At 39.8% G+C, this 25,124-nt stretch overlaps 2 protein-coding genes and 1 long non-coding RNA gene across 3 annotated transcripts; 1 reads left to right on the top strand and 2 right to left on the bottom strand.

Moving 5' to 3' along the window:
- LOC145487619 (uncharacterized) lies at positions 1–1,979 on the bottom strand. Its single transcript, XR_014049428.1, has 3 exons — positions 1,805–1,979; positions 631–1,525; positions 1–321 (listed from the first exon to the last, which is right to left on the bottom strand). It is a non-coding gene; the product is annotated as an uncharacterized LOC145487619 (long non-coding RNA).
- Positions 1,980–10,386: 8,407 nt separating this feature from the next.
- Positions 10,387–13,664, bottom strand: LOC145486303 (uncharacterized). Its single transcript, XM_081464944.1, has 2 exons — positions 12,430–13,664; positions 10,387–12,130 (listed from the first exon to the last, which is right to left on the bottom strand). Exons 1-2 carry the CDS (start codon positions 12,520–12,522, stop codon positions 11,189–11,191), a joined length of 1,035 nt encoding a protein of 344 aa, XP_081321070.1. The 5' UTR covers positions 12,523–13,664; the 3' UTR covers positions 10,387–11,188.
- Positions 13,665–20,596: 6,932 nt separating this feature from the next.
- LOC145488178 (uncharacterized) lies at positions 20,597–21,626 on the top strand. Its single transcript, XM_081466982.1, has one exon. The coding sequence runs from the start codon at positions 20,600–20,602 to the stop codon at positions 21,473–21,475; it is 876 nt and encodes a 291-aa protein (XP_081323108.1). The 5' UTR covers positions 20,597–20,599; the 3' UTR covers positions 21,476–21,626.
- The last annotated feature ends 3,498 nt before the right edge of the window (positions 21,627–25,124 follow it).

Raw genomic sequence — 25,124 nt, 5'->3', positions numbered from 1 at the left:
AACCATGTCTTGGATGGGAGGGGGTCAAAAGTTTATGACTTCAATGAGCAGATCTTCACAAGACAATTTTCATGGCAAAAATTCATAGAAATCTATCAAATATTCACAAAGTTATGACCTTGTGTGCCAATTTGCACTCTTAGGGGTAAAGGGTTAACTCGACCGACAACTCAAAATTAACTGTAATACCTCTTGAGTGTGGCCTTTGTTTTGAACACCAGTCCGCAATTAATATCTTGACACTTGAAGTAGCCTAGGCTGTTCCTCATGTCTTGAGATGAAGTATCTTGCAATCGTACAGCATGTTTGGTTATCTTGTGCCTTAAGAAGTAAAAATAATAATAATAATAATAATAATAATAATAAAAAAAACATTTTAAAAGTTACATACTGAACAGTAAATTCGCTGCTGGGTGGTTTAGAAGCATGAGCCGAAATGTTGTATTAAAGCTGGAACAGTCAAGAGTTGGTCTCCATCCTCTTAAATTACATAGATTTATAAAATTCTGAGAAGACACTGTATCCTTGGATCCTCCTACTGGGAACCTTTCGCTTGGTAAACATTTTACACTGCCCATACAGTACTCTCTATATATCTATGTATGCTTATTTGGATGTCTCAATACTTACCTCACATGCCATGAATCTCCCTGGTATCTTTGACCACAGATTCTGCACAAATAACCTTCTCTCTGGTTCCTGTCGAGGCGCTTTACTTGCTCTATGATCTCATCTGATTCTTTAACATCAAACACAAATTCCCTGAGAAACTCTGTAACCATATTATGTAGCCAGTCACATCGTGCAAGTTTGTCCAGACTCTTGTCAGGTAGTTGGACCTTTGTGGGATCAGCTAAGATTATAATGAAATTACAAAATTATGAAGTAAATCAGATCCATTACACATGATATTACCATATCTTTTTGGAGATAAGTAGATAATAGAGAAACAATTATCACATAACTTGTGTTTGTCAATCTTATCAGAAAAATAAACAACAACAAACAATATTAATACTTAGACTAAGTAATTCAAGATTATTTGGACAAATAATATGAACAACAACAGTACTGATTATATCACCATGTTAACACTGTGCTGTTCTTTCAAACTCAGATGTACTGTTTGGTTCCAGTAGGCCTCTATACCCTTCGCATGAAAGGTTATTATCTTTAATGCTTCCCTTCAACACCTCTAGAAATTCTTAATAATAAAAATTTCTTTTTTCCCCTGTTAATGAACATGAACAACAAACATCATTCATGGAGTACTCAGTTCATTCCAGTATTACAGTAAAGGTACAATACAAATATAGATAGGCACACCTTCCATGCTTTGCATACCACAAAAAACCATAAATGCTGCAATCACATGCCCCTCAATTTCTCGTTCATGAAACTCCTTGTAGGAATTATAATCATCTGCTCCTTTCCTGGCAGTTGTTTTCCCAGTTCTGTTGATGGTGGCATGGGTAGTACCAATCTCTGCCGCAGATTCATCTTTCAGGAATATTTTGTTTTCAATCTAAAGTGAGCAACCAAAAAGCACCAAATTTAAGTATAGTCAATAATTTATAACCACTTAAAAGTTTTTGGCATAATTTCTTCACAGAAATATAGGAATCCTGAAAATACCCTCTTTCTTTTTAAAATTTGATGTGAACTTTCATATTAATCGTCCATTTGTTTCATTTAAAAATCCAGACAAGAAAATTAACTCTCTCCAATTATCTCACGCATAAGATGATGATGATGATGACAATACATCTGATAATAACATAAAGGGTGAATGACAGATTTTTACCTTGTATAAATTGACCTTGGCATGTCAGTCTGCATGAGTGGGATCCAACCCCTCTAGTCTATCGAACTGATCATCACCATCTTGAAACACCCACTGAACATTCCTAGCCCTTTCCTCAGTTAACTGGTCACCATCCAAAAAGATTGGTTGAAGAATCATCTTCCTATCACCTTGGGTCAGTTGTGGCACATACTTTTCTTGGACAGACATCAAGTACTGTGCCATCTCACCAGGAATATTTGTATTGTAGAATTCCAAACCAAGGAAACACTTCAAATTTATTGAGAATAAACAACTAAATTAACATAATTATGTATTCCACAACTAATAACTACTTCTTTCATCTAGTGACTACCTGTGAACTGAGACACCAGTTGCAACTGCTGTAGGCTACCTACTACATCAATTATTTTTCAATTGTTTAAGTCATGGGTGGCTTCATTTTTACCTTTAAACTTTGCTGAATGAATTTTTGCAATGTATAAAATTTATAAAGTTATCAATCGTTTTTGTTGTGAAGTGTAAGGTTGATAAACTGGACAAGGTAATGGATTAAGCTGGTAAAATACTGGGTAAATAAAATGGTAAGGTTCTAAAAAAACATTCTTGTCCTATTTTACAAATAATTCTTACCACATCAGACTTTCTGGCCAGTTCGTTGCTATATTGGTGAGGAATATGGTGAATGACTACATCCCTGAACATTGTAAAAGCTGGTAGAAACTTTACAACCATTCGTGTAACCAAGACAACAAAATCACTCTCCACAGCAAGCTTACTTTCTACACTTGGTAGTAATTCCGAAAGTTCTAGATCTGCAATCTTGAACTGGCCTTTTGTAGGGAATGCGGATGGGCCTGAGCTGGGGTCTGGTATAACCCTATCGCGAATAGCCAAGTGATGTGTCCAATGAATTGACTGATTCCGGAACTTACTGGTCTGGATTCTAGCTGAGAGACTGAAGTCAAGATTGTCAGCAACAATTCTGTAAATGAAATAAAACAAAATAAATAAATCACTTAATTTAAGAGTTGAAGTGGTTTAGCACTGCTGTGGACACTGAAAAAAGCAAAGAAATATTGTAAATTAAACAGAAACTTGACAAAAATCCCAACTGGCAGGAGGCAGACCAATTGGCTATTTACTTCAGCAAGTGAAGAAGCCTAAGCTGTGTGTTACACTGTAATAAAAAATGACAAACATTTGAGAGCACGAGGGAAATGTAGAAAACACGAGCCGCAGGCAAGTGTTTTCTGCATTTCTCAAGTGTTCTTGAATGTCCAGAGTGTTTTATCACAGTGTAATACTCGGCTAAGGCGTCTTCACTTGCTTTATGATATAGGCAAAAAAATAAAATAAAACGCCCTTTGTCTATGTTTTATACTATGATAAAACATGGGTTTTTGACCAATCAGAGTGCGTGCAGATAAGATAAGATAGGATAAGATAAAACAATTTTATTTCATGTCAAATTACACAGAGGGTGGTCTCCCAGTCCCCCGAGTCAGAGGCTCATGATAAAGGGTCCTATCTATATCATAAAAGAAATTCTAATAGAGTATAGAGTAAGAATTGCTCTCTGAAAAGAACAAGGATGGGGGTGACTAGGTTTTTCAGATCGATGGATTTGGCCTTAATAAGCGCACGGTTGTGGATTTTTGCGGGGAATAAACATTTAAAGAAAAGCAGAAAATTCAAGTCATCAGTTTTACCTGTAAGACACTGGCTCTTCCTTGAGCAGCTGACACTTAGCCTCTTTAAGATCTGCTTTGCTGATGTTGCTTGTGTCACAACCAGCCAGCAGTAATTTCTGCTTGGCTGGACTGGAGTGTACGCGTTCAATTCCTCGCAAGGTTTGGTGTAGCTTAATAGTGTGAGTAAGAGGATTATGAATTCTGTGACTGATGTGTAACGCACGTACGCCGGCGAGGTACACTTTAATCGATTGTGGTTTTAAACGGTCAGCTAAGAAGGCCACAAACAAAGAGAGTGTTTCTTCGGATGCGGGAACGGCAGTGAAGCCATGTCTGTCGCAGAATGTGAGGTACTGGCGTTGCGCGGAACTGTATGTGCGATGGGTATTTTCAGCTAACCCTTTATGGAAGTAGTGGTCAGCCCTCATTTGAAGGCGGCCAAGTTCAGCGGAAGGACTGGCGTAGGCAGGAGGTCTGCGTCAGGCACCAACTTGCGAAAGCGTTGGACCTGTAATCAAGACAAGGCATCAGAAGCAGAATTTAGTATCCCAGGGATGTGCACAGCCTTCAATACAATGTTAAACTTGGCGCAGATGAAGAAAAGATAACGGATGAGGGACATAATGTGGCGACATTTGCTGGAACCGGAGGTCAGAATGCGCACGACTGATTGATTGTCACAATGAAACAAAAGACTTTGTGAGGTTAGGGAGGGGGCCCAGACTGTCATGGCCATGGTGATGGCATAAAGTTCTTTGTACGTTATGGAGCGACGACTGGGGATACCGACTTCATTAAAGGTTGCACAGAGCCAAGTGGTGCCAAATAAGGCTCCAAAGGACTCGGCACAGGCATATGTATTCCAACGTGTTGTCACCTCCCGGTTTCTTTGAATAAAATTATACTAATGCATTCACATTTGCAGATGAGAAAGACTTACCACTGGAAGACAAACGATCACTTTTTATGTTGAATTCGATTTGACTCATCGATGACTCTTTCTCACTTGTAATGGATAATAAAATGTTTGAGATTACATGAATTATATAAGGAAAACGAAGATTTCTGTCATCATTACAGTAATTTATAGAGAAGAAACATCAGGCTTACATACTGAAGATATTTGCCTTAGATAAAGCCACATCCACTTGAACGTTCGCAGAGCAGTCAGTCAGTGAAAGTGACCTTTGCTTGCTGTGAAAGATATAGATAAGCTCTGATTTTCCCTTCAAATCTTTTGCTTGATAGCTTTTGGCCAAATATCATCATGTGAATAGTGATGTCGATCTCCAGGCAGGCCACATAAGGGGAAAAACCATGTGAACTTTGTTTGCTCCACACAATTATCATGTGTGATGAGTTATTGGAGAAGCTGACATGTCAAAATGTACAAAAACTGTCATTCCAGCACCCGAAAGCGTTTGAAGGTCTTTTTATGTTCAAATTTCAGGTTTAGAAGAGTTTTTCTCAAACCTCAACTTCACCTGAAACTCATCCTTCCAAATAGAATCTATGGTGCTGCCCAAAGCTGAACACATTCAATGACATCCTACAACTCTGTTGGCATCCTTCTATGTGCTTTCTCAGCTTTGAAGGCTGGCCGCATGTCCAAATTACCTCCCCACATGGGGAGACAACGGCAAAACTGTTCATCACCAAACATGCTTTAAGAGACCACTGTCAATTTTGAACCTCTGACCTCTGATGTGAAGTTTATGATATATAATGTCTTTAATTGGAATTTCACTGCAAGGATCATTTCTTTACTTTATTGCTGACCCCTGTTAGGAAAAAAGGCAAAAATTGAAAACCACAAGATCAAGTTGTGATTTTCTGCAACCGCACAATAACATCGAAACGTAAACCACCAGCTAAATACGAGGGTCTAGATGGGGGGAGTCTGCATAACAGCTAACATTAAAAATTTAGGCCATTTAATAGCTAACATTTAAAATTTTGCTGTAACAGTTTAATACATTGTACCCCACCTCATTTGCCCCCTCCTCTTAGCAATTGCTCTGGCTCTACAAAATGTGATGTGAAGCACAGAACTTCCAGTATCTGTTAATTTCACTCTGGAATTTACTTCAGTAGAGCTAACATCAGATTTGTAAAGAATGTACTTATATCACTCTACCGCTTCTTGCAACCTCTTAAAATGCTTAAGGTGTTTCTGAGCAATTTCTTGCAGGCCATACCTCTTGACAATGACAAAAAGGCTCTCTACTCTGAATTGAGGGTAGAACAGATTAAATTGAGTTTATTAGCATAACTTGTAAACCGTGAGTTTGTAACACAACTTTTATGTCCTTTCAGGCACCCTTTTAATCTTAAATTTGAAAATTTTCCAATGAAGCAATGAGGTCAATGAGCATAAAAATTGGAACAACCCAAAACATGCTTGGACAAAAAGCTGATCAAAAACTTAAGGTACGGTTAAAAAAAAACCTGTATTGAAACAACTCACAGGTATAGCCTAATTGCAGCTCTAGTGTTCTTCCTGATCTGGACACTGTCATTGTGTGGATTTGGAGTAGAGCACATTGTGATTGTCAAGAGGATCATCGATGTCCATGATTTGGAGTCACTGTCTGTTTCGTACTCATCTACCTGATTATTGTTTGTGGTCATGCTCTCTTGAATGTGGAAGGATTGCCTTGCTTTGCAAGATCTACAGGTATATACACATACACACACATATACACATAATTTTATTTATTTACATGAGGAGCAATTACATTTTTAAGGATACCAACAGGTAGCAAAGGCTAGTCTAGGTTGGTATGCTGTAGATGACTAAATACTGTTACATTTTTTTTAAGTTAAAATAAAAAAAAAGAAAATAATAACTAACTGGTTACTTGTTTAATTCCTTACTGAATTAGTCTAGAAAGAGGATTACTGATACCAGGTATCTGAACAGTTATCCTGCTTCTGCATCTTTCCAGTGTGCTGCTGTCGTCGTTACATCGGTGAAAACTGACAACTACTCTTATAACACAACTTGAAGGCATGGCGATAGCCATGTTTCCTCCCTGTTCCTCCCAGGCCTCCCACAACTCCAGACACGCATGTTGTCTGACCACGCCAACTTAATACCCAAAAACCCTCAGGAGACAATCAAATGGATCGATGGCAAAATTTTACGTAGAGAGTTTTAATTTAGAAACAATGTAAAATGAAAATCATTTTGGAAAGACAAAACCTCTGTACAAAAATAGTAAATTCCTTTCAGTAGCATAAATTTAATTTTTGTTTTTGCAGGAAAAGTCTCCCAAGTAAACTTCAAGGTGAACGAGTCAATGTTTGAACTGTGCCCATCGATACTCTAATGCGTGGAAGCCAGAGCATGCGACCACACAAAATTGGTCAAGTCACATTCATGTCCCTCTTCAGCCAAAAACCTCACAGAAGAGGATATAAGTGCGATAACACAACGTATACCATGTTGCTGGAAGCTATCCACCCCTGTCAAGAATTCATACATGTTCAAATTTCAGCACACTGCTATGCAGTGTTTCATGGGGCTTCTTAGGGGCCATCAAACCCCACTGGATATTGCCATGTCCTAAAAGACTCTGCTGGACACTGGTACTGTACTAACAACAGCTGTAAATGGAAAAGTGGTCACAGCAAGCAGGTAAACGTATGTCATATCAGTGTTTCCACCAGAGCGCGCCATTGTGGGAATCCCGCATTGCAATCAGAGGTGACCCCCAGAAAAACGAAAAAAGGGCCAATTTGGCCCTTTCCTTTTTCAAGACTGCAGGCTTAACAGAGGCATAATATTTTAAAAGCCATCCTAGGGCTGGAAATTGTGATCAATATAGTTGCCAATGCAACAAGCATTTCATCCTTGGTGACCAAAAATTCTGGTTTAGTCACCATAGTACGGCATAATGGCGACTACATTTCTCTGTGTTATGATCAATAACGGCTGTTTTGTCACACATTGTCCTTCTAGAAAATCATTATTGAAAGATCTTTTTTTCTAAAACATTCAACATAAGAAAAGAAGTCAATCCATCCTTTTGCTTTGCTGTATTGATTCTCTCATATGGGAAAACTTCCAAATGGCTGACAGAGTTTGAAATTGCCCTATAATGCATTGCAAACCCTTGATCATTGACTACGTCATGTAGGCCTAGGGATTGTTCTCTTGTGATGCACCGATCCTTCATACTAGTATCTGATTCAAAAGAAACTTTATTGACTAGAAACCCTTCAAAAAGCACTTACTATTAGATTTTTTCATAGATCCTAATAAACTGCTTTATTTTCCTTGGTACCCTGATGCATTTTTTCCTTCTGTAGCTTTCAGTTTATTAGCCCCTTTCCTAAAAAATTGGCCCCTAAAAAAGATCTTCAGGGGCCACATTGGCCCTCAAGTAAAATTTTCTGGCTGAAACACTGCCATGTTTGTGCGCACCTTCATGTTTTATATTGCATCTGAAGACTATCCTGAATTCTCCCTGACACTACATCACCAAGTGACGCATCTCCTGTGGTGAGCTCTACACTTGTTTTCTTGCAATACTCCCTTGGTGTCAGCAGGAGCTCAGCAATTTTCTTAAATTTGGAGAAAAAGGTGCCATATCCAGTTCCACAAGAAGTTGTCACAGCTTGTTGTGACCTTTCAGACATCAGCTGTTTTGTTCCATCTCAGACTACCTGTGATCTCTGTGCAAGTTGCCTCTCAGCAGTAAGACGACATCCTGGGCAAGGACCCGGTGATGTGTGTTACCTCCTGACTCCCTCAATTTTCAGTGCAGTACCTCCTGTGAATTAAGGAATGGATTGAAAGCAAGATCATGATCCCCAGCGAGGCTTCTAGTTAAGTATTGGTGATCGCTAACTTTATTAACTAAAGAGCTCTCAAGTTTCAAGTTTCAGCGTGGTATGTGTAAACAATCATGGCATTGCTTTTCGAAGGTGTACTAAATCAAGAAATGTATCAATATGAAGGAAGTTTGCCAGTGTAAAAATATTATCTGCTCATTATTGGTATACTGGGGGATTTTCATCTCGAAATATTTTGAACGGATCTTCACCAGACACAGGTACGTAATATATAATTTCAGCCCATGTATTTGTAAGGTTGTAATTGCAATGTAAAATCTGCTATAAATTATAATTCAAAAACCTCACTCAGGTTATTAATACTGTTGTTTAACAACTGTAAAAATACCTATTTCATTTTCGGCCCAAAAGGCTTAGCTGAACTGTTTTAATGATGAATGGAGGTGTATTAGCACAGGAGAAATATGTCACACAAGCTGTGTTTATTCCTAGATAATTTTATGAATTCCAATATATACTACTTGTGTTTATACACAGTCCTTTACAGTCTCTCAACGTGCGTTGACAACGAATCTCAGTTGAATGGAACGCTCTTTGCATAACTGAAAAAAGGTAGGATAAGCCTTTCTTCGCTAACATTTTTACAAAATCTTACACTGAGTAAACGAAAATAAATTAAAATATCATTTAAATTCTTTACTGGGATTTTCTCTGGCGAAGAAAACGCCAGCTGGTAACATAAAATACAGTGGCAATAACTACTCATTAAAATGTTTATTTCTCAGCTCTAAATCTTTTTGAACTAGAAGTGGAGTTCTTTGAACAATAATTCACGTGATCAAAATTATTTTGTTTTTATGTTCAACTTAATGGATAAATATGCACTGTTATTTTCCAGTGTTTTAGTAGTTCCTTGCTCAATCTCTTTTTCTTGTATGCTGCTTTTATTTTTTCCTCTTGTTGAAAGTTTTCATATGTTGGTGCAAACCCATGCTTTAGGAGAAATTCCTTTTCCCATTGCTCTATTTCCTGTGATAAACTCTTGTGAGCAGCAAGCACTTGTGTCTGAACACAGGCCAAAGTATCTTTGTACTTGTCATGGCAGTACTTGTTGTTTCTGTTTCGTTTTTCTTGTAGGGCTTTTCTTGCTTTGTCAAGTGTTTTTACTAGAGATGTCGTGCTTAAGACCTCGGCAGCAGACATGGCAAGCTGTGTCTGGAGGATGTTACTGTCTCGCTGATTTTTCTCCATTTCTGTTAATTTAGGATCCTTTTCTGCTTGCTGATGGACATCATTATCTGCCGAGCTACTTGCAACATGGAGATTTGTGGTAGGAGGAACACCTGGTGAGTTGATATGATAATTTGCAGTTGTTTGATCTAGACTGCCTTCTTTTCCACTCCCATGATCATCATCATGAACATCACAGTCATCCTCACTCAGCTCAGCAGCAGCATCATTTACAGAAGTGTAAACCAAACTTGTGATCAGTGCATCTGATTCTTCTTGTTCTTCTAAATCTTCTTGATCACCAGGAAAAGAAAGATCGATCTGGTTGTCTGCATCTGTTTGGTTTTCTTCAGTGTTATTATCTTCTGGCTCTGGCCATTCCTCATCTCTGAACACTCTGTAATACTCGATATATGCTAGGTGCCCGTCAGTGTTGTAGACTTTCACTTTCCTTATAGGTAAGTGGAGGCTACCTTGGTTCAAGCACTCTTCCCACTTTTCCCTGAGATAGCTGCCTTCACTTTCAAAGGAAGAAGAACGAAAGTGGTGCAGAGGGGGGCCTTGCTCTTGAAATTCTGGCCATCCTTTTCCATCATGGAATACAATTTCTTTGCCATCTTCATTAACGTGCCACCACACTACTTTTCCACACAGAAGAAAATCACTGATGGTTTCTAAATGAGTCTGATAAAGTTCATTGTCAAGAAGTTCATAGGGAATTACTGTGTCAGGGAACTGTGGAAGTTTACTGGCTATCTTTCCAATCCTTGACTGCTGTTTAAGAAAGCTACTTTTGGTTGATTTAAAATTTCTTTCTGCTTGAGCAGGAACTATGCAGTTGGGAATGATATGCTCTGGATGACCACTGGAGGTTGTCTGGCTAATGGCATTTATGGTGCTGAATTCTCTTTCTTCCTCCTCTGTGTCTACAACACTGTGAAATTAAACGTGATGTGAAGGGGGCATGGCAGGTGATGCTATGATAATATATACCATAGAGTTTTCTGTGTGTCAGGACTTCTGTGGTGTTAAATACTTTTTGAATGGCAACTACATGGCAGAATGTCACATTATGTAAGCGTAAAATAAACCGGGGGTGCGCTTGTCTGAAGGAGCGTACAGCAATTCACAGAGTTCTGCAAGACTATACAGTAACCTTCTGATAGTTAGGTGGCAGTTGCTTCCAAGGTGGAGGGCAAGAACAATACAACAGAGACAGTAATTTGCTCCTCTTAATTTTTCTTTGGAGAGCACTGCTTCTATTGCCTCCTCAAACAGTGGCTTTTCCTCATTAGTTAGGTGCTTGGGCAGTTCCTTTAAGATGTTATTTATGTGCTCCTTGAGATCATGGAGGGGTTCCACTGGCACAACTTCATACTGGGTCAAGTTAAGGTCATTCATTGAAGCACTTTGATCAGGAAAACACACTGCAGGGACTCGCTGAATACCCTTTAACTCCTCCCTCAACTGGCTCTGTAAGGTTAGCACACCATCTGTTGGGAGATTTCGGCCCTTGCACTGTCAAATCATGTCATCCTTACTCATTTGTTGGAAAGGTTGTACACCTCCATTCCTCCTCTCTTTGCCTACTGGACCTGCAATGACTTTCGTCCTTCGCTCTTCTAGGGTGATTTGTGGGGCTCTTAGTGATGCTATGTGGTCAGAGTACTGTGTTGATGACAGTGCAACCACAGCAACCAAAGTTTCCACCCAATTGCTCCTCACTCTCAACTTCTTGTGATGGATGGTCACCATGGAACATCCGACAGATGTCATTGATGAAGACTTTGTGGGAAGAGGTGATCTTTGTACTGAGTTGTTGGATGTCTTCTAGGTGGGTGTCACTGTATAATAGCTGATCTTCGATGGTGTCTCTACACCTTGCCATAAGGTAAATTTGTGGCTTTTCCACCATTTCTTGGACATCCTTTCCCCCGTGCTCTTTAGAGGTGTAATAAAATGCTGGATCATAAATTGCATTTACCATCAAGAAGATAGGGCCATGATTCATAACACTCGAGTGGTCAGACCAGATCATCAGGTGTTGAGTTCGCTCCCAGTGTTTTCGTGAGTTAACCAGTTCCTCCCTTGTTGTTTCACCATCAGGCTGCTCTTTAAACTCTCCAATTTCCTTCAAGTGAATTTCCAGCTCTTTATATGTCATAGCCTCATAATGAGCTTCTGAGTGGTCTCTGACCAGACACATTTCCCCATGTTCTGCCAATAGATTTTTCCTGATTTCCAGTAAAGGTATTTTTCTGCCACTGATTGTGAAACACTCTTTCTTGAGAGTACCATTGGAATCCAGAATCAGCTTTTGGTAGGATTTTGGAGCCACAATCTCACCCAAGCGGTATTCCCCATTTGCATTCTTTTTCTTTAGGGTTTCTCTTATGGCTGCACTTGTGTGAGGCACTAGTGTTGTGATCTCCCTTCCAAAGGTTTTGTTAAGCTGCCTTCTTGGAAGTGGGTTATTTTTTCTGAAGGGCATGAACATTTCCACATTCACACCATTTTTGCTAAGAAATTCTTTTACCGCCATGTTTCCTACTTTTGTCTTCTCGGATACTCCATATTTCTTAGCCAGCTGAGAGAAATTGATCTGTAATTAAATAACAGGAAATAATATGTAAATAGCTAGTTAAAAACAGAATTACGACAAACAAATGTTCGTGAACTAAAAATTGAAGATGCAAGAATGAAACCTTTTTTTATTATGCATTGTTTATCCTTTTGTTAGAAAAGTAAAGTGAGGGGGAATGGAGGTAATTCTGTTCATTTGGCCAGGGAGGGGACAGGTAGTTTATTGATAGCATGAAGTGAAGCTATTTGTTTTCATGTTTGAAACATAATTTTCCTATTCCAACGTTTTTAAAAATATGTTTTTTAGTTTGTTCTCACCTTTTCACCCTCGTTCATTTCATTTACTTCCTGTAGTAGACCAGCTTTGTCAAAGTCAAGAGAGCTGGGATCTGGAGAGTGACGCTTTTTCATTCAAAGGCCCGCCTCCTCGAGTGCTTTCCTCTTGCTTGTCCGAATTTTAGCCTCTTCATGGGACTGAAAATGAAGAGATTTTCTTGTAAATCTCTCTGTTTAAAGGACTGCCTCGTTCTAAGCATGGTGTCGCAGTCAAGTTTTGACCACTGCTCTGCGGCACTGTTTTTGAATCGCCTAGCACTTTCTCTTCTTTCCCTTTGTTTCTGCACCTTAGTTTTTGCACGTGTTAGTCCAGTTTCAGGTACCTTTGTAAAGGCATCAGCAAGGTTGATGTTGTAGGGATTTTTGAATGGCTCATTAATTTTCAAATAAATGCTCTTTGCAGTATCCTGAATGGCCTTTTTTGAAGGTTTTACTGCCTTTGTTGTTTTTCTCAAATTTCCTGATTCTTTTGTACATGTAGCTACTGGGTCAGCCCCTTTACGTCGATTACTTTTCAGAGGGAATTGTGTCTGGAAAAGCAGATGATTCACATGGCATTCCCTGCAGTTAGAGATGGAATGTAATCCCCTCTTAAGAGCTGATAGTGATTTCCATTCAGTTGAACTGAAGTGATCCAACTACTTTGACTTGCTTTCACCGCGCCATTTTTTAAAGTTTTGAAGCAGTATGGGCAGCCTTTTGTCAAATGCATTCTGAGAAACAGCAAACGCTTCTTTGTTTTCAGAAAATGTACCCAAGAACCTCTGTAGGCAAGTGCTCTTGTCGTAAATAACCTTATTCTCATCATAAACACTGTTCCTTGCAGCTACATGCGCATAGCCACAATTGAAAAATCCCGCCATAACAGCAGCAATATTTTTCCCTCAAGTCAGTGACTCTTCAAATCCTTTGTGTGGTAAAAGATGCTGAATCTAGTTTGAAAGCCTTAAAATACTTTTAGACACTCAAAAACAATAATCTTGAAGGTGTTTTGTAGGACTCAATTCAACTAGCTGCGTGAAGCGAATGTTTAACCAACAAGTAACTCCACTTATCACTCATGTACAACAGAAACATGATATCCTATTATTCTACAAGCAAATAAGGTTTTAAGAGCTGTAAGTGCACGCAAAACTGTGAGAGACAGTTAAGATTTTCTATTTTTTACCAAAGGTGTTCTTCGTTCAGGACATTAAAATCTTGTTATTGTTACTTCTTTTCTACGTCCCAAATTTAAGTATATAGAGATCACAAAAACCAGTCTTGTATAAAAATAAATTTAACGTTTTCAATGTGCAAAGTTCCTCCTCAATAACACAACGGAGACGACAAAAACAACTTACAAACTTTATGACCCTTCCACTGCAAGGGTTGTGCCTAAATCCTACCGCTCAGAAGGACAACCGAGGAGTACTAGGAGCTAATTTCCGAGTCGAGCAGTTTTCGGAAATTGTCGGCTATTCCAATATGGCGGACTATACCAATCACATAAATATGCGAATTGCCAGTGGTAAAACTATGTTGATCAACAAGACAAGTACCTTTTTATTCACCTGACAAGTTAAGAATAATGTGTAGAGAGTAAAGCAGTGAGTTGTTTGGCCAATGCGGTATATTTCTTTAGATCTCTTCCCGTCTAGTTCGTAAACCGTAAATTTGTACGCCGGCTAACACATTACACTGTAGACGTCTTTGACTTATAATAGGCACAGACGTTTTTAAATACATCGTTCCTTCAGGACGAATTTTTTTATTGATTCAGTGGATCCCTGAATTCAAACTTCCTTTGCCTTGTCCCTCTGGCCGGTAGGATCTTGGAAATACTACCGTCCGGAGGGACAGCTTGTGTATAAGGTAATTGGACTTTAGTCCATGCACATTTTTATTTGTAGAATAGTTTGATACATTGCTCTTTAGCCTTACACTACACTAGATTATCACTCTACAGTAACATTTCAGATTTCTGTGATCTTGTCCCTCTGGCCGGTAGGATCTTGAAAATACTACCAGCCAGAGAGACAGCTTGTGTACAAGATAATTGAACTTAAGTTCATGCACAGTTTTATCTGCACAATAGTTTGATACACTGCTCTTAAGTTTTATACTACACTAGAATAACTCTACAGTTGAATCTTTTCAGTTTTCTGTGATCTTGTCCCTCTGGCTGGTAGGATCTTGAAAATACTACTGGCCAAAGGGACAGCTTGTGTATAAGGTAATTGGACTCAAGTCGATGCACAGTTTTATTTGTAGAATAGTTTGATACATTGCTCTTAAGTCTTACACTACACTAGACTATCTCTGTACAGTAATATTTTCAGTTTTCTGTGATCATGTCCCTCTAGCTGCTAGGATCTTGAAAACACTACTGGCCAGAGGGACACTGCTTGTGTATAAGGTAATTGGACTCAAGTCCCTGCACAGTTTTATTTGTACAATAGCTTGATACATTGCTCTTTAGTCTTACACTACACTAGAATCACTCCAGAGTAATATTTTTAGTTTTGTGTGATCTTGTCCCTCTAGCCGGTAGGATCTTGAAAATACTACCGACCAGAGGGACAGCTTGTGTAATAATAATAATAATAAATAAATATTTATATGGTGTATAAGGTAATTGGACTTAAGAGCATGTCCACCAGAGGACCAGGCAGAGGTGATACATGCCATCTCACCGATTTCAGTGAAACTTGGCCAGATTGAAGGGCATACCCAATAACTCAAAAAGCCAAAACGGTTTCAGAATTGCAATTTTCCGGGGGGAGTTACACCACCTCCCTACTTTTTTCACATAAATTTCTTTAAATACTACACTAAATGAGGGTAAAAGTAGGGGGCTCTTAAACCTGAGCAATTCATCCAATTCAATTGTGGCTATACATGCGTGTAGATTAGTCCTACTTGAGTTATGTATGGGAGTTTCATGTAATTTGATTGATTACCTGTCAATCAGTGTAAGCTAATAACTACCCATATAAAATGGCATAGCAAAGTATGGTGATTTTGAGGCCAAATATCTCCTGTGGCCCAGTCCCTCCCAAAGAGATATCTATACCACGGTTCAGTTCCACCTTTGGTCTGTACGAATTATCAAAAAAAATTTTGGGACCTGCCATTTTTTGTTCGCAGATCGAGCTCAAACCCTGCACATCTTGCAGAAGATTTTAGTTTAATGACTGACATCGTAAAAGTTCCTGCATAAACCGCACCCGTTGATTAGCCATAACCCCAAGATGGAAGCTCAAATATTGAAAAGAAATGTAAAGACAATGAAGTTTGAAGTTCCAGTGAAGTTCTAATTGGTATAAAAACAAAGACAACCAAGTGCAGTTTCAGAACACTGATACAGCGGCTGTTGCGAGCCTTCAAATGCATTTAAAAGTCTTTAGATAACATATTTTTACTTGTTATACCTTCTCGTCTTCCTAATTCACTCTTCTTAAACTTGAGATTTTCTCTTGATAACATAATTGCTTCGCCGGAACACTCCATGATATTAAACCTCGTACACCATATTGAAACGATACGAATTAGTGCTTAGTAGCCAAGCTTTGAAATGTGGAGAGGAGTCTGGGCAGCACAACGCATAATAGAGGGGCTACGACAAAACACTGACCCCTGGTCAACTGACCCCCTACTTACCCCCCTTACCGACCCCCTCTAAAATTCACTGGAAATAATAATGAAAGAAAAATATACATTAAGGCCGACTTACCCAAGGAAAAAATTATTTTTCAATACCGCAAAGTGTTATTACGCATACATAACGTGTATGAGCTGAGTGATAATTTTCACGTGCGTTATATCGTTTGCACGTTCACTGAGAGACTTCAGAACATCACAGCATAAAACGAAAAGAAATGTTAGCATTTCCCCAAAACATTCGCGTTTCTGACGGACAAAAAAATTGATTGAAAGGGGGAAATAAATTACTATTCCTACTGTAAACATTTTCACTGATGCGTCGGGGTTTCTTGCTTTGTTTACTTTTTGGTGCAAAGATAATTATCTGGCGTCACGAAATATCCCAGTTCATGTTTCACCGAGGTTTTTCAATAGTAAGTTCAAGAACAATTTCATGACCCTGAACTTGGAACAAAGAAATTAACCCAACATTCCTGGAAAAAATTCAGAAAAATATTACTCCAATAAGCCGAGACAGAAAATTACGGACATTCATAGTTACTGTCCATTTTCAGCTTAAATAAAACACTTCCTCGCCTTATTTGTTTCAAAGTACCTTTCCTTTTTCTTTTTAACAACATTTCTTAACGACTATTATTAAATATATTTTTGTGAAATTGTTCTTGAACTTATTGTTTAAAAACTTCAGCGAAACATGAACCGTGATGTTTCGTGCGCCAAATAATTACGTCTACACTGAAAAGTAAACAACTTTGCCTGCGATTGTTAGTGGGACTTTGGCACAACAAAGTCATTTTCTTCATGACCTTTACGTTGTGAAAACAATGTCTAATCTTTCCTGTTCCTTTGCCTCACACTGTAACTCTCACTGCGATATTTCATCCCAAGGAAACGAGCTTCTTCCTCTGAGCTCTTGCTCTAGAGATATAAGTGCTCATCTTTGACAAATCTCTGTATCCCAAACGAGTGTCTCATCTGAGAAAGAACTAGTTCTTGCAAGCGTGGGTTGTTTGATGAAGGTGGCCGTGACTTCACAATTTGTCCAAAACACCGAGATCAGTTAGGCGTCAAGTTCAAGGCCTTTATAAAATGTCAGTATCCACTCCATGGAAATCGTAAGGGTAAGAGGGAGAGGGGTGTTAACCTGCGAATGTCAAAGGAAATCAAGAGTAAATGGAATGTTGTTGTCCCAGTTGGAGCAGGTAAAATGCTTTGTATCTTTATCTTCGAATCCAGCTAAAGTATGAATTCCTACCTTGACTTGTTTTCAAGAATTATAAGCTCGATTACCAGTCGGTGTTCGAGGAAGCGGAGAAAATCTGGCCTTACAAATAAATGATGTCATATTCTATGAACACAGGTATTTGTAGAATTTGTCGTGGGAAACATCAAGCTGCCATGAAATTCGTAGCAAATGCTTCACCGCCCCAGGAGCAGAGAGAGGAACAAAGTTCAGCAGACCTACCCATGGAGGAGGCTGACAGCACATTTGTTGATCCACAAGCGCATGTGCGATTCTTGTTACCACCGGAAGAACCGTCAAGTGAGGTATTACACATGTGTACTCAGTTATCTATTAGTTTGTTATGGTAACACAAGAGTATTTTATACGTAGATACGGTTCCAAGAGATTTTCGAGTCGATTTTTGAAAGGAGATTTTTGAAGAGGCAGATGAGGAATATGTGCCCATTAACTGCAGAAGAGATGAGTATATGCCCAATTAAAGACAATGAGGACAGTGGTGGGGGGAGAGGGGCAGGGAGTCTGAATATCCCGCTTATGGTATCCTGTGTTCCTAATCCCCGTCTTGTATGGAAACATACTATGCAATGTTTCTCAATCTCGCTCAATCACCGTCTCTTTTGGTGGCACGCGTCGCCTCCCGTCCACTGCTCTCCCGCCTCCTGGCCCCCCTGCCCTGTGCCCCATCTGCCACTTTAAGCTAGTTCTTTTGACTACTTTGATCAGCAGCACTCGCAGGCCTTTCCTGGACAGTTTAGGAATGTCACTTTTCTTCAGTTGTTATTCACTGGCTGTAGCTCATATGTTATAGGGCAGCTGTAGAGATACACAATGAAGCAAACAAAACTACTGACTATATGGGCACAGCTAAAACAAAAGAGACTCCTATAATATGTAGTCTCGTTGTTGAGATATCCTTGTACAGTTTCTCTTCATAATATCATGATCCTTAAGTGTGCAAGTATATCTACAATATTTGTTTTGGGATTGCTACGATCTCAAAGCCCTTGTTGCGCAAGACGTCGTTGCAAACCATCTTCCAATGGCTATGTTTGTTTGTTTTTTCATGCTTAGTGTGGGAGCATTATTTATTCAAATTTTTATTGTTACAGCCAAGTGAGCACAACTCCGAGGTGCTCTGCTTGTCTTCTCAAGAGTCAGCGCAAGAAGGCGAGACCTCGCAGGAATGGCAGCCGACTCCCTAGGTTGAGCACAAGCTACAGAGCCTGAACAACTTCCTTAGCAGAACATCAGACAGGAGTGTCAGTCCTGTACGATCACAGTGCAAGTCTGACGTGCTGACAATCTCTGCCTCCACACAGCGATACTACAGAAGGAAGGCTGAACAGGTTGTTGACGTCGTATTAGACGCCATAGCCCCAGGCAACTCTACGTGGCTTTTCGAACAGGTGCACAGCAGGCGTGAAAACATCCAAGGGGTCTCAAATGCAGGAGAAGGCATGTTAGTGTCTAGACTGGTCACGTGCTATGAAGAGGCAGGCTCATGGTACAACAGGCAGCAAATATTGTCACTTTTTGCAGGCGACTATTCCAAAACAGAATTGCTCCAGACAATCCCTGGCCTTACCAAGTGGAGGATCGATGAGCCAAGAAAGCATGTTTTCAAGAACAAGCCTGGTCAACCTATCGAGCCACCAACACTGCGGAGGACGCGTCTGGATCCTGTTAAGGTTGATCACTTTCTGGATTTTATATCTAGCCCCTCATTCCTCCAAGACGCGTATGGGACAAGAAATCTCAAACTATCAACTGGCGAGAAAATTGAAATTCCAAGTGTGGTGCACACCGTCATCTCGTCTCGCCTAGTTCAGCTGTACTTGAAATATTGCGCTGAGTCTGCATTTGAGCCCTTGAGAAGATCTACACTATTTAGCATCATCAAGGTTAGTCTTTCTGTGACAGTTGTCATGGCTATAACAGATGTCATTAACTACCAAATTTTCTCTCCTCTTGATTCACGCGCAATATTTGGTTGACACATCTTGCCCTATTTGACAGCCTTCCTTACACTTTTTGCCTCATAACACAATAAATGATCGATAGATTTACCTGAAAGTAAAATAATGAACTCTCTTTTTTTTCAGATATGCGCAGCGTCACAAAAGAAATTACTGGCCGGCCTTGACAGTACGCAAACCGACGGTGTGAACGCCCTCGCCTCTCTTGAAGATACCATTAACCAGTTGCACCAGCATGGTAAGCTAAGTTATATTTGAAACACATACGATTGCTTGTGGGTTTTTCTCTTTTGTAGTTATTGGCCATCCAAATAGCAAAAACGCCATCACGACAGGATATGATGTAAACAAACACTCCCCATGTCTTAACTGAGCTTGGCTGTACCTTTCTGCTCAAATTGGGTAGAAACTATTGAGTGGGATCTCGTTACTTTTTTTATTTCATTTCCTCAGGTCCGGACAATGAAACATCAAACTCCATCAAACGTCGGCTGAAAGCAGCAAAGCAATATCTCAAGTCAGATTTCAAGGTCCATATTTCCCAAGAGGAGTCCTGTGCCGACCATTGTAGTGTGTATGCCCTCAGCAGTGGACAGAGTGATCGTCGCGGGACATGCCAGCACCAACACAACATCTGCTGTGATCGCTGTGATGACCTGAGGAATGTAGTCATCGATATCCAGCTAGCCTTGTCCTCCTCTGATGTACATTTTAGGTAAAATGTGAAGAGCCTATTTCCCTATTTTTTGTGTGAACAGTTCAAATTCTAGTGGCTTCGGTTTAAGAAAAAATTAGCAACGTGGTTTCTTCGTTTATCATTTCAATGTCGCAGTGATACAGACAGACGAGAAGAGCTAAATTATGATATCGAGAGCGCTCTACTTAAGCTAGAGGAGTGGAAGGCACACATTGGGCGAGCTGTCCACCAAGATGCAGCCAAATCCTTCGTGGTCGATCATCTATCAGCCAGTCAAGTTCTCCTAATCATGGACTGGGCAATGAAGTTCCTTCCCATCAGTTTCAGACAGACCCAAAGAGACTGGTTTGGGAAAAAAGGAAAATCCTGGCATGTGACGGTAGCAATCACGAAAGATGAAACTGGCAGTGAAGTTGAGGTACTCGTCTCACATTATTTACTCAATTAAATGCCGAGTGAGGTAGGGTGCTCCATTTTGTCTTGTTTGCTTCTAATAAAATCTTTGGGCGATAAGCTTATCCGAACAAATGCCCAGGCCTGAAAATGGTTTCGGTAATAACTACACAATCGTGACAGTACAACAGACTCATGTTTGGTAGAGATGATGAGTTACACTTTTGCAATTATTTTCAGACAAGGACCTTCATTCACCTCTTTGATGACTGTAACCAGAATTGGTTTGCTGTGGCATCTATCCTAGAGCACACACTAGTAACTCTGAAGGGACTAAAGCCCCACCTCGCAGAAGCCTTTCTGAAGTCGGATAACGCTGGGTGTTATCATACCGCTTTCCTGTTGCTCTTGTTACCAAGCCTTGGGGAGGGCAGTGGAGTTAGAGTTGCACGCTATGACTTAAGTGAGCCTCAGGCGGGAAAGGATATATGTGACCGTTGGATCGCCTCAATGAAGAGTCACATTAGGCGATTTGTGAACGAGGGAAACGATGTGGAAATGGCAGCTTCTATGAAGGCAGCTATCGAGTCTTGTGGCGGCGTGAAGGGGTGCTATGCGTCGGTCTGTAAGGTGCAAACTACTTTGCAGACGATGCACAAACACACTATGACAGGCGTACAGTCCCTGAACAACTTTTCCTACGAGGAAGGAGGACTGAGGACATGGCGGGCGTACAACATTGGACCTGGAAAATTCTTCACCCTAACTATACTAGCACGGTTGGGTACTCCACAGGGAGCAACAAATCTTACCATTTTATTACCATTTGGAAGACCAAACGAGGAAGTGGGAACCTTGATACTGGTGAGACCTGTACCACCATCTCCTGTTGAACCCAGCCCCTCTCAGCCAGATCCCGCCACCCAGTGTGAAGGGGAAGAAGATGAAGACAGGGTCCCATTCGCTTGCCCCGAGGAAGGATGCATCAAAGTGTATCAGTCATTTGCTGCTTTGCAGAGGCATCTCGATGTGGGAAAGCACCTTATAAGACTTGAACGGGAGACTCAATAGGACCAGGTCAAGCGCAAATGGGAAGAAACCTGTCAGTCCTTGGCTGGTGGATATCTTCAATCTGTGCCTTCCACCTCGGCTGCAGCCACAGCCGTCCAACCTGACAATCAAAACATGCCATATGCAGAGGAAGGATGGGCCCTTAAAAATGTCAGAAATGCGGTAAACTTCTCCGAAAATGTGAGAGACTATTTGCTGGAGGTGTTCTTTCTGGGGGAAGAGAAAGGCCACAAGGCTAATTCGGGAGATGTAGCAATGTGCATGAAGGGGTTGCGAGACAGTAGCGGGAAGAAGAGATTCCAGAAAAATGAGTGCTTGACAACTGTGCAGATTTCCCGCTATTTCAGCAGGCTATCAAACCTCAATAGAACTGGTAGACTGCCACGCAATACAGTTGAAGAATCTCAACATGCAGATGACGATGAAACTGAAGATGACGACGATGTTTTAACAAGAGGCCACTGCTATACGGACAAGGCAACAGATCTGGCGCGAGTTGGAACTGTAGTGACACTGAACTGTCATAAATATAACTTTTTCCGAAATTATAAATATCAACACTTCCATTTTCTGCATATTGGTCGGTTTCCCAGTTTTTTTTTTTTTTTCGTATCATGTTTTTTTTCCTATTTCCCTTTTAAACATTTAAGTTGTAAATCAGCAGCGAGAGCTCTGTTTGTTAAACGATCAACAAGAAGGCTCAAAAGTTGGTCACGCCATACACTTAGGGACCCAACCATCAATACTCGCGTTATTTTAGTCAAAATGTTTTCGATGTAGGGTTTTCTGAGTAAGCAAGGCGAGGAAGCTACAATTCAGCTATGTAGAGGTGATTATGCTATGGTTAGAGAGACGTGGGCTCGGGCTTCTGGAATCCAACAGATCAATACACTACCTCGCAGTTGTCAACGCCCTATGACAATATATGCGCGACAGCCAAGTCCTCACACGAATCCCTTAGAACTTTTTGCAAGAAAATCACTGTGAGCAACAATCACCTCACGTGCTAGCTTCTAGTACCATTTTGTAAGTAATTTTGGTGGAATTCGCGTAATTATTTTCAAATCATCTACCTGAAAGTCAGTACAGAAATAATATGTAGGTAAAAACTCTAACTTTTTTAGTATTGTAAATAGTGAAAAAGAGTACTGTAATTATTGCTGAGCCAATTTTATTTCTTTATCAGTATTGTAAGTACTTTCAGTGGTATTAATACCATTGGCAATAGCATTAAAATATTTAATATTTGAGAATTATAATGCACTGTTGATCCTTTTCGATAAAATTATTAGCATTGTAAATAATTATCATTATTAGTTCTTCTAGTTTAGCTGCGACTGCTATCACTTTTACAGCAACATTTATCCATTGGATTATCCAACTACTCGTCTGTGTGAAGTTTTTCTCCTGCTGTAGTAGTTCAAAGATCTTGATGGTACGTAGTATCGCTCTAAAGTAAATAGGTGCCCTCTTGTGTGTTGTGATGCCCAGACTCCCCTCCACATTTCAAAGCTTGGCTACTAAGCACTAATTCGTATCGTTTCAATATGGTGTACGAGGTTTAATGTCATGGAGTGTTCCGGCGAAGCGATTATGTTATCAAGAGAAAATCTCAAGTTTAAGAAGAGTGAATTAGGAAGACGAGAAGGTATAACAAGTGAAAATATGTTATCTAAAGACTTTTAAATGCATTTGAAGGCTCGCAACAGCCGCTGTATCAGTGTTCTGAAACTGCACTTGGTTGTCTTTGTTTTTATACCAATTAGAACTTCACTGGAACTTCAAACTTTATTGTCTTTATGTTTCTTTTCAATATTTGAGCTTCCATCTTGGGGTTATGGCTAATCAACGGGTGCGGTTTATGCAGGAACTTTTACGATGTCAGTCATTAAACTAAAATCTTCTGCAAGATGTGCAGGGTTTGAGCTCGATCTGCGAACAAAAAATGGCAGGTCCCAAAATTTTTTTTGATAATTCGTACAGACCAAAGGTGGAACTGAACCGTGGTATAGATATCTCTTTGGGAGGGACTGGGCCACAGGAGATATTTGGCCTCAAAATCACCATACTTTGCTATGCCATTTTATATGGGTAGTTATTAGCTTACACTGATTGACAGGTAATCAATCAAATTACATGAAACTCCCGTACATAACTCAAGTAGGACTAATCTACACGCATGTATAGCCACAATTGAATTGGATGAATTGCTCAGGTTTAAGAGCCCCCTACTTTTACCCTCATTTAGTGTAGTATTTAAAGAAATTTATGTGAAAAAAGTAGGGGGGTGTAATTCCCCCCGGAAAATTGCAATTTTGAAACCGTTTTGGCTTTTTGAGTTATTGGGTATGCCCTTCAATCTGGCCAAGTTTCACTGAAATCGGTGAGATGGCATGTATCACCTCTGCCTGATCCTCTGGTGGACATGCTCTTAATCCCATGCTCAGTTTTATTTGTAGAATGGTTTGATTGATTGCTTAGTCTTACACTACACTACAATCACTCTGCAGCAATATTTTCAGTTTTCTGTGATCTTGTTCCTCTGGCCGGTAGGATCTCGAAAATACTACTGACCAGAGGGACAGTTTGTGTATAAGGTAATTGCACTTAAGTTCATGGTGTCTGTAAAAGTCTATTCATGCTTTGTTGCCATTGCAATAATTCTCAATCAATGAACATGACAGTATCCTTGTGGAATGTTACGTTGAACGATGGATTTAGAGTGTTTATTTAGTGAGGGAAACTTATATATATGTACAACTGATTAAGGAAATATGGAGATGAATCCTTTTCGGGCAAAATTAATATTTTACTATTGATGAGAACTTTTGAGTTGTTTTGAATGTACATTCCTTCAGTTTGGTAGCATTTGCTGTGAGATCTGCATTTTCATCACTTCATGGAGAGAGGGAATGTCATCCTGGAAAATAAGGCAAACATAGTGAATTTCTGCAAGAAAGTGTTATGAATAGGAGATGTGTAGTTGGTATCCATGTAGTTTGGTTTAAATTGATTTTCCATTACTTTGTCATGCGATGAGAAGTGTTGATACTTGCTTTTGATTCAAAATACCTGGTTGAAATTAGGTGTTTGTCCCCTGCTGAGATGCTCTAGAAACTAAACATAGATAATACTAATGAATTTCAAATCTATCACTAGCACAAGTGATCAGTTCAGGTAAAGATGAACACTTTGATTTGAATTAATTGAAGCCAAGCTGATTATTTAAAGAGACATGGTAATTGATAGAATATGGTATTTGCACAGCTTACCATACAGACAAAGACACCACAATCATAATCATTCTTTTGCTTAGGTGTATCCTGTGTATAGGGATTCAATTAAAATGTGTAAAAAAATGTTCAGTCAAAAGAGCCTGAGCTTGTGTGGACTAATTGTAGACAAAGAGCCTGGCACATTTATATTACCATAAATCTAACTAACTGGCATATATCTAACTGACGCCATCGCTCCCATGTTGGATGACCATTAACAAAAGAATTAGCTTAGTTTATTGTTCTTGTCATCCAACATGGCCGCCAGAGTCTCTGTCACTTGAATTTTCTGCCTATTTTGTGCCAATTCATCACGTGCAATTTACATTGTCTGAGACTAGTTACTGGGGGTGGGAGATCATTAACTCTGTTAC

The sequence above is a fragment of the Orbicella franksi genome, chromosome 5, assembly GCF_964199315.1.
Source record: "Orbicella franksi chromosome 5, jaOrbFran1.1, whole genome shotgun sequence".
NCBI lineage: Eukaryota > Metazoa > Cnidaria > Anthozoa > Scleractinia > Merulinidae > Orbicella > Orbicella franksi.
The sequence above is the reverse complement of the archived record's forward strand: the minus strand, read 5'-3'. Positions and strand labels throughout refer to the sequence as shown.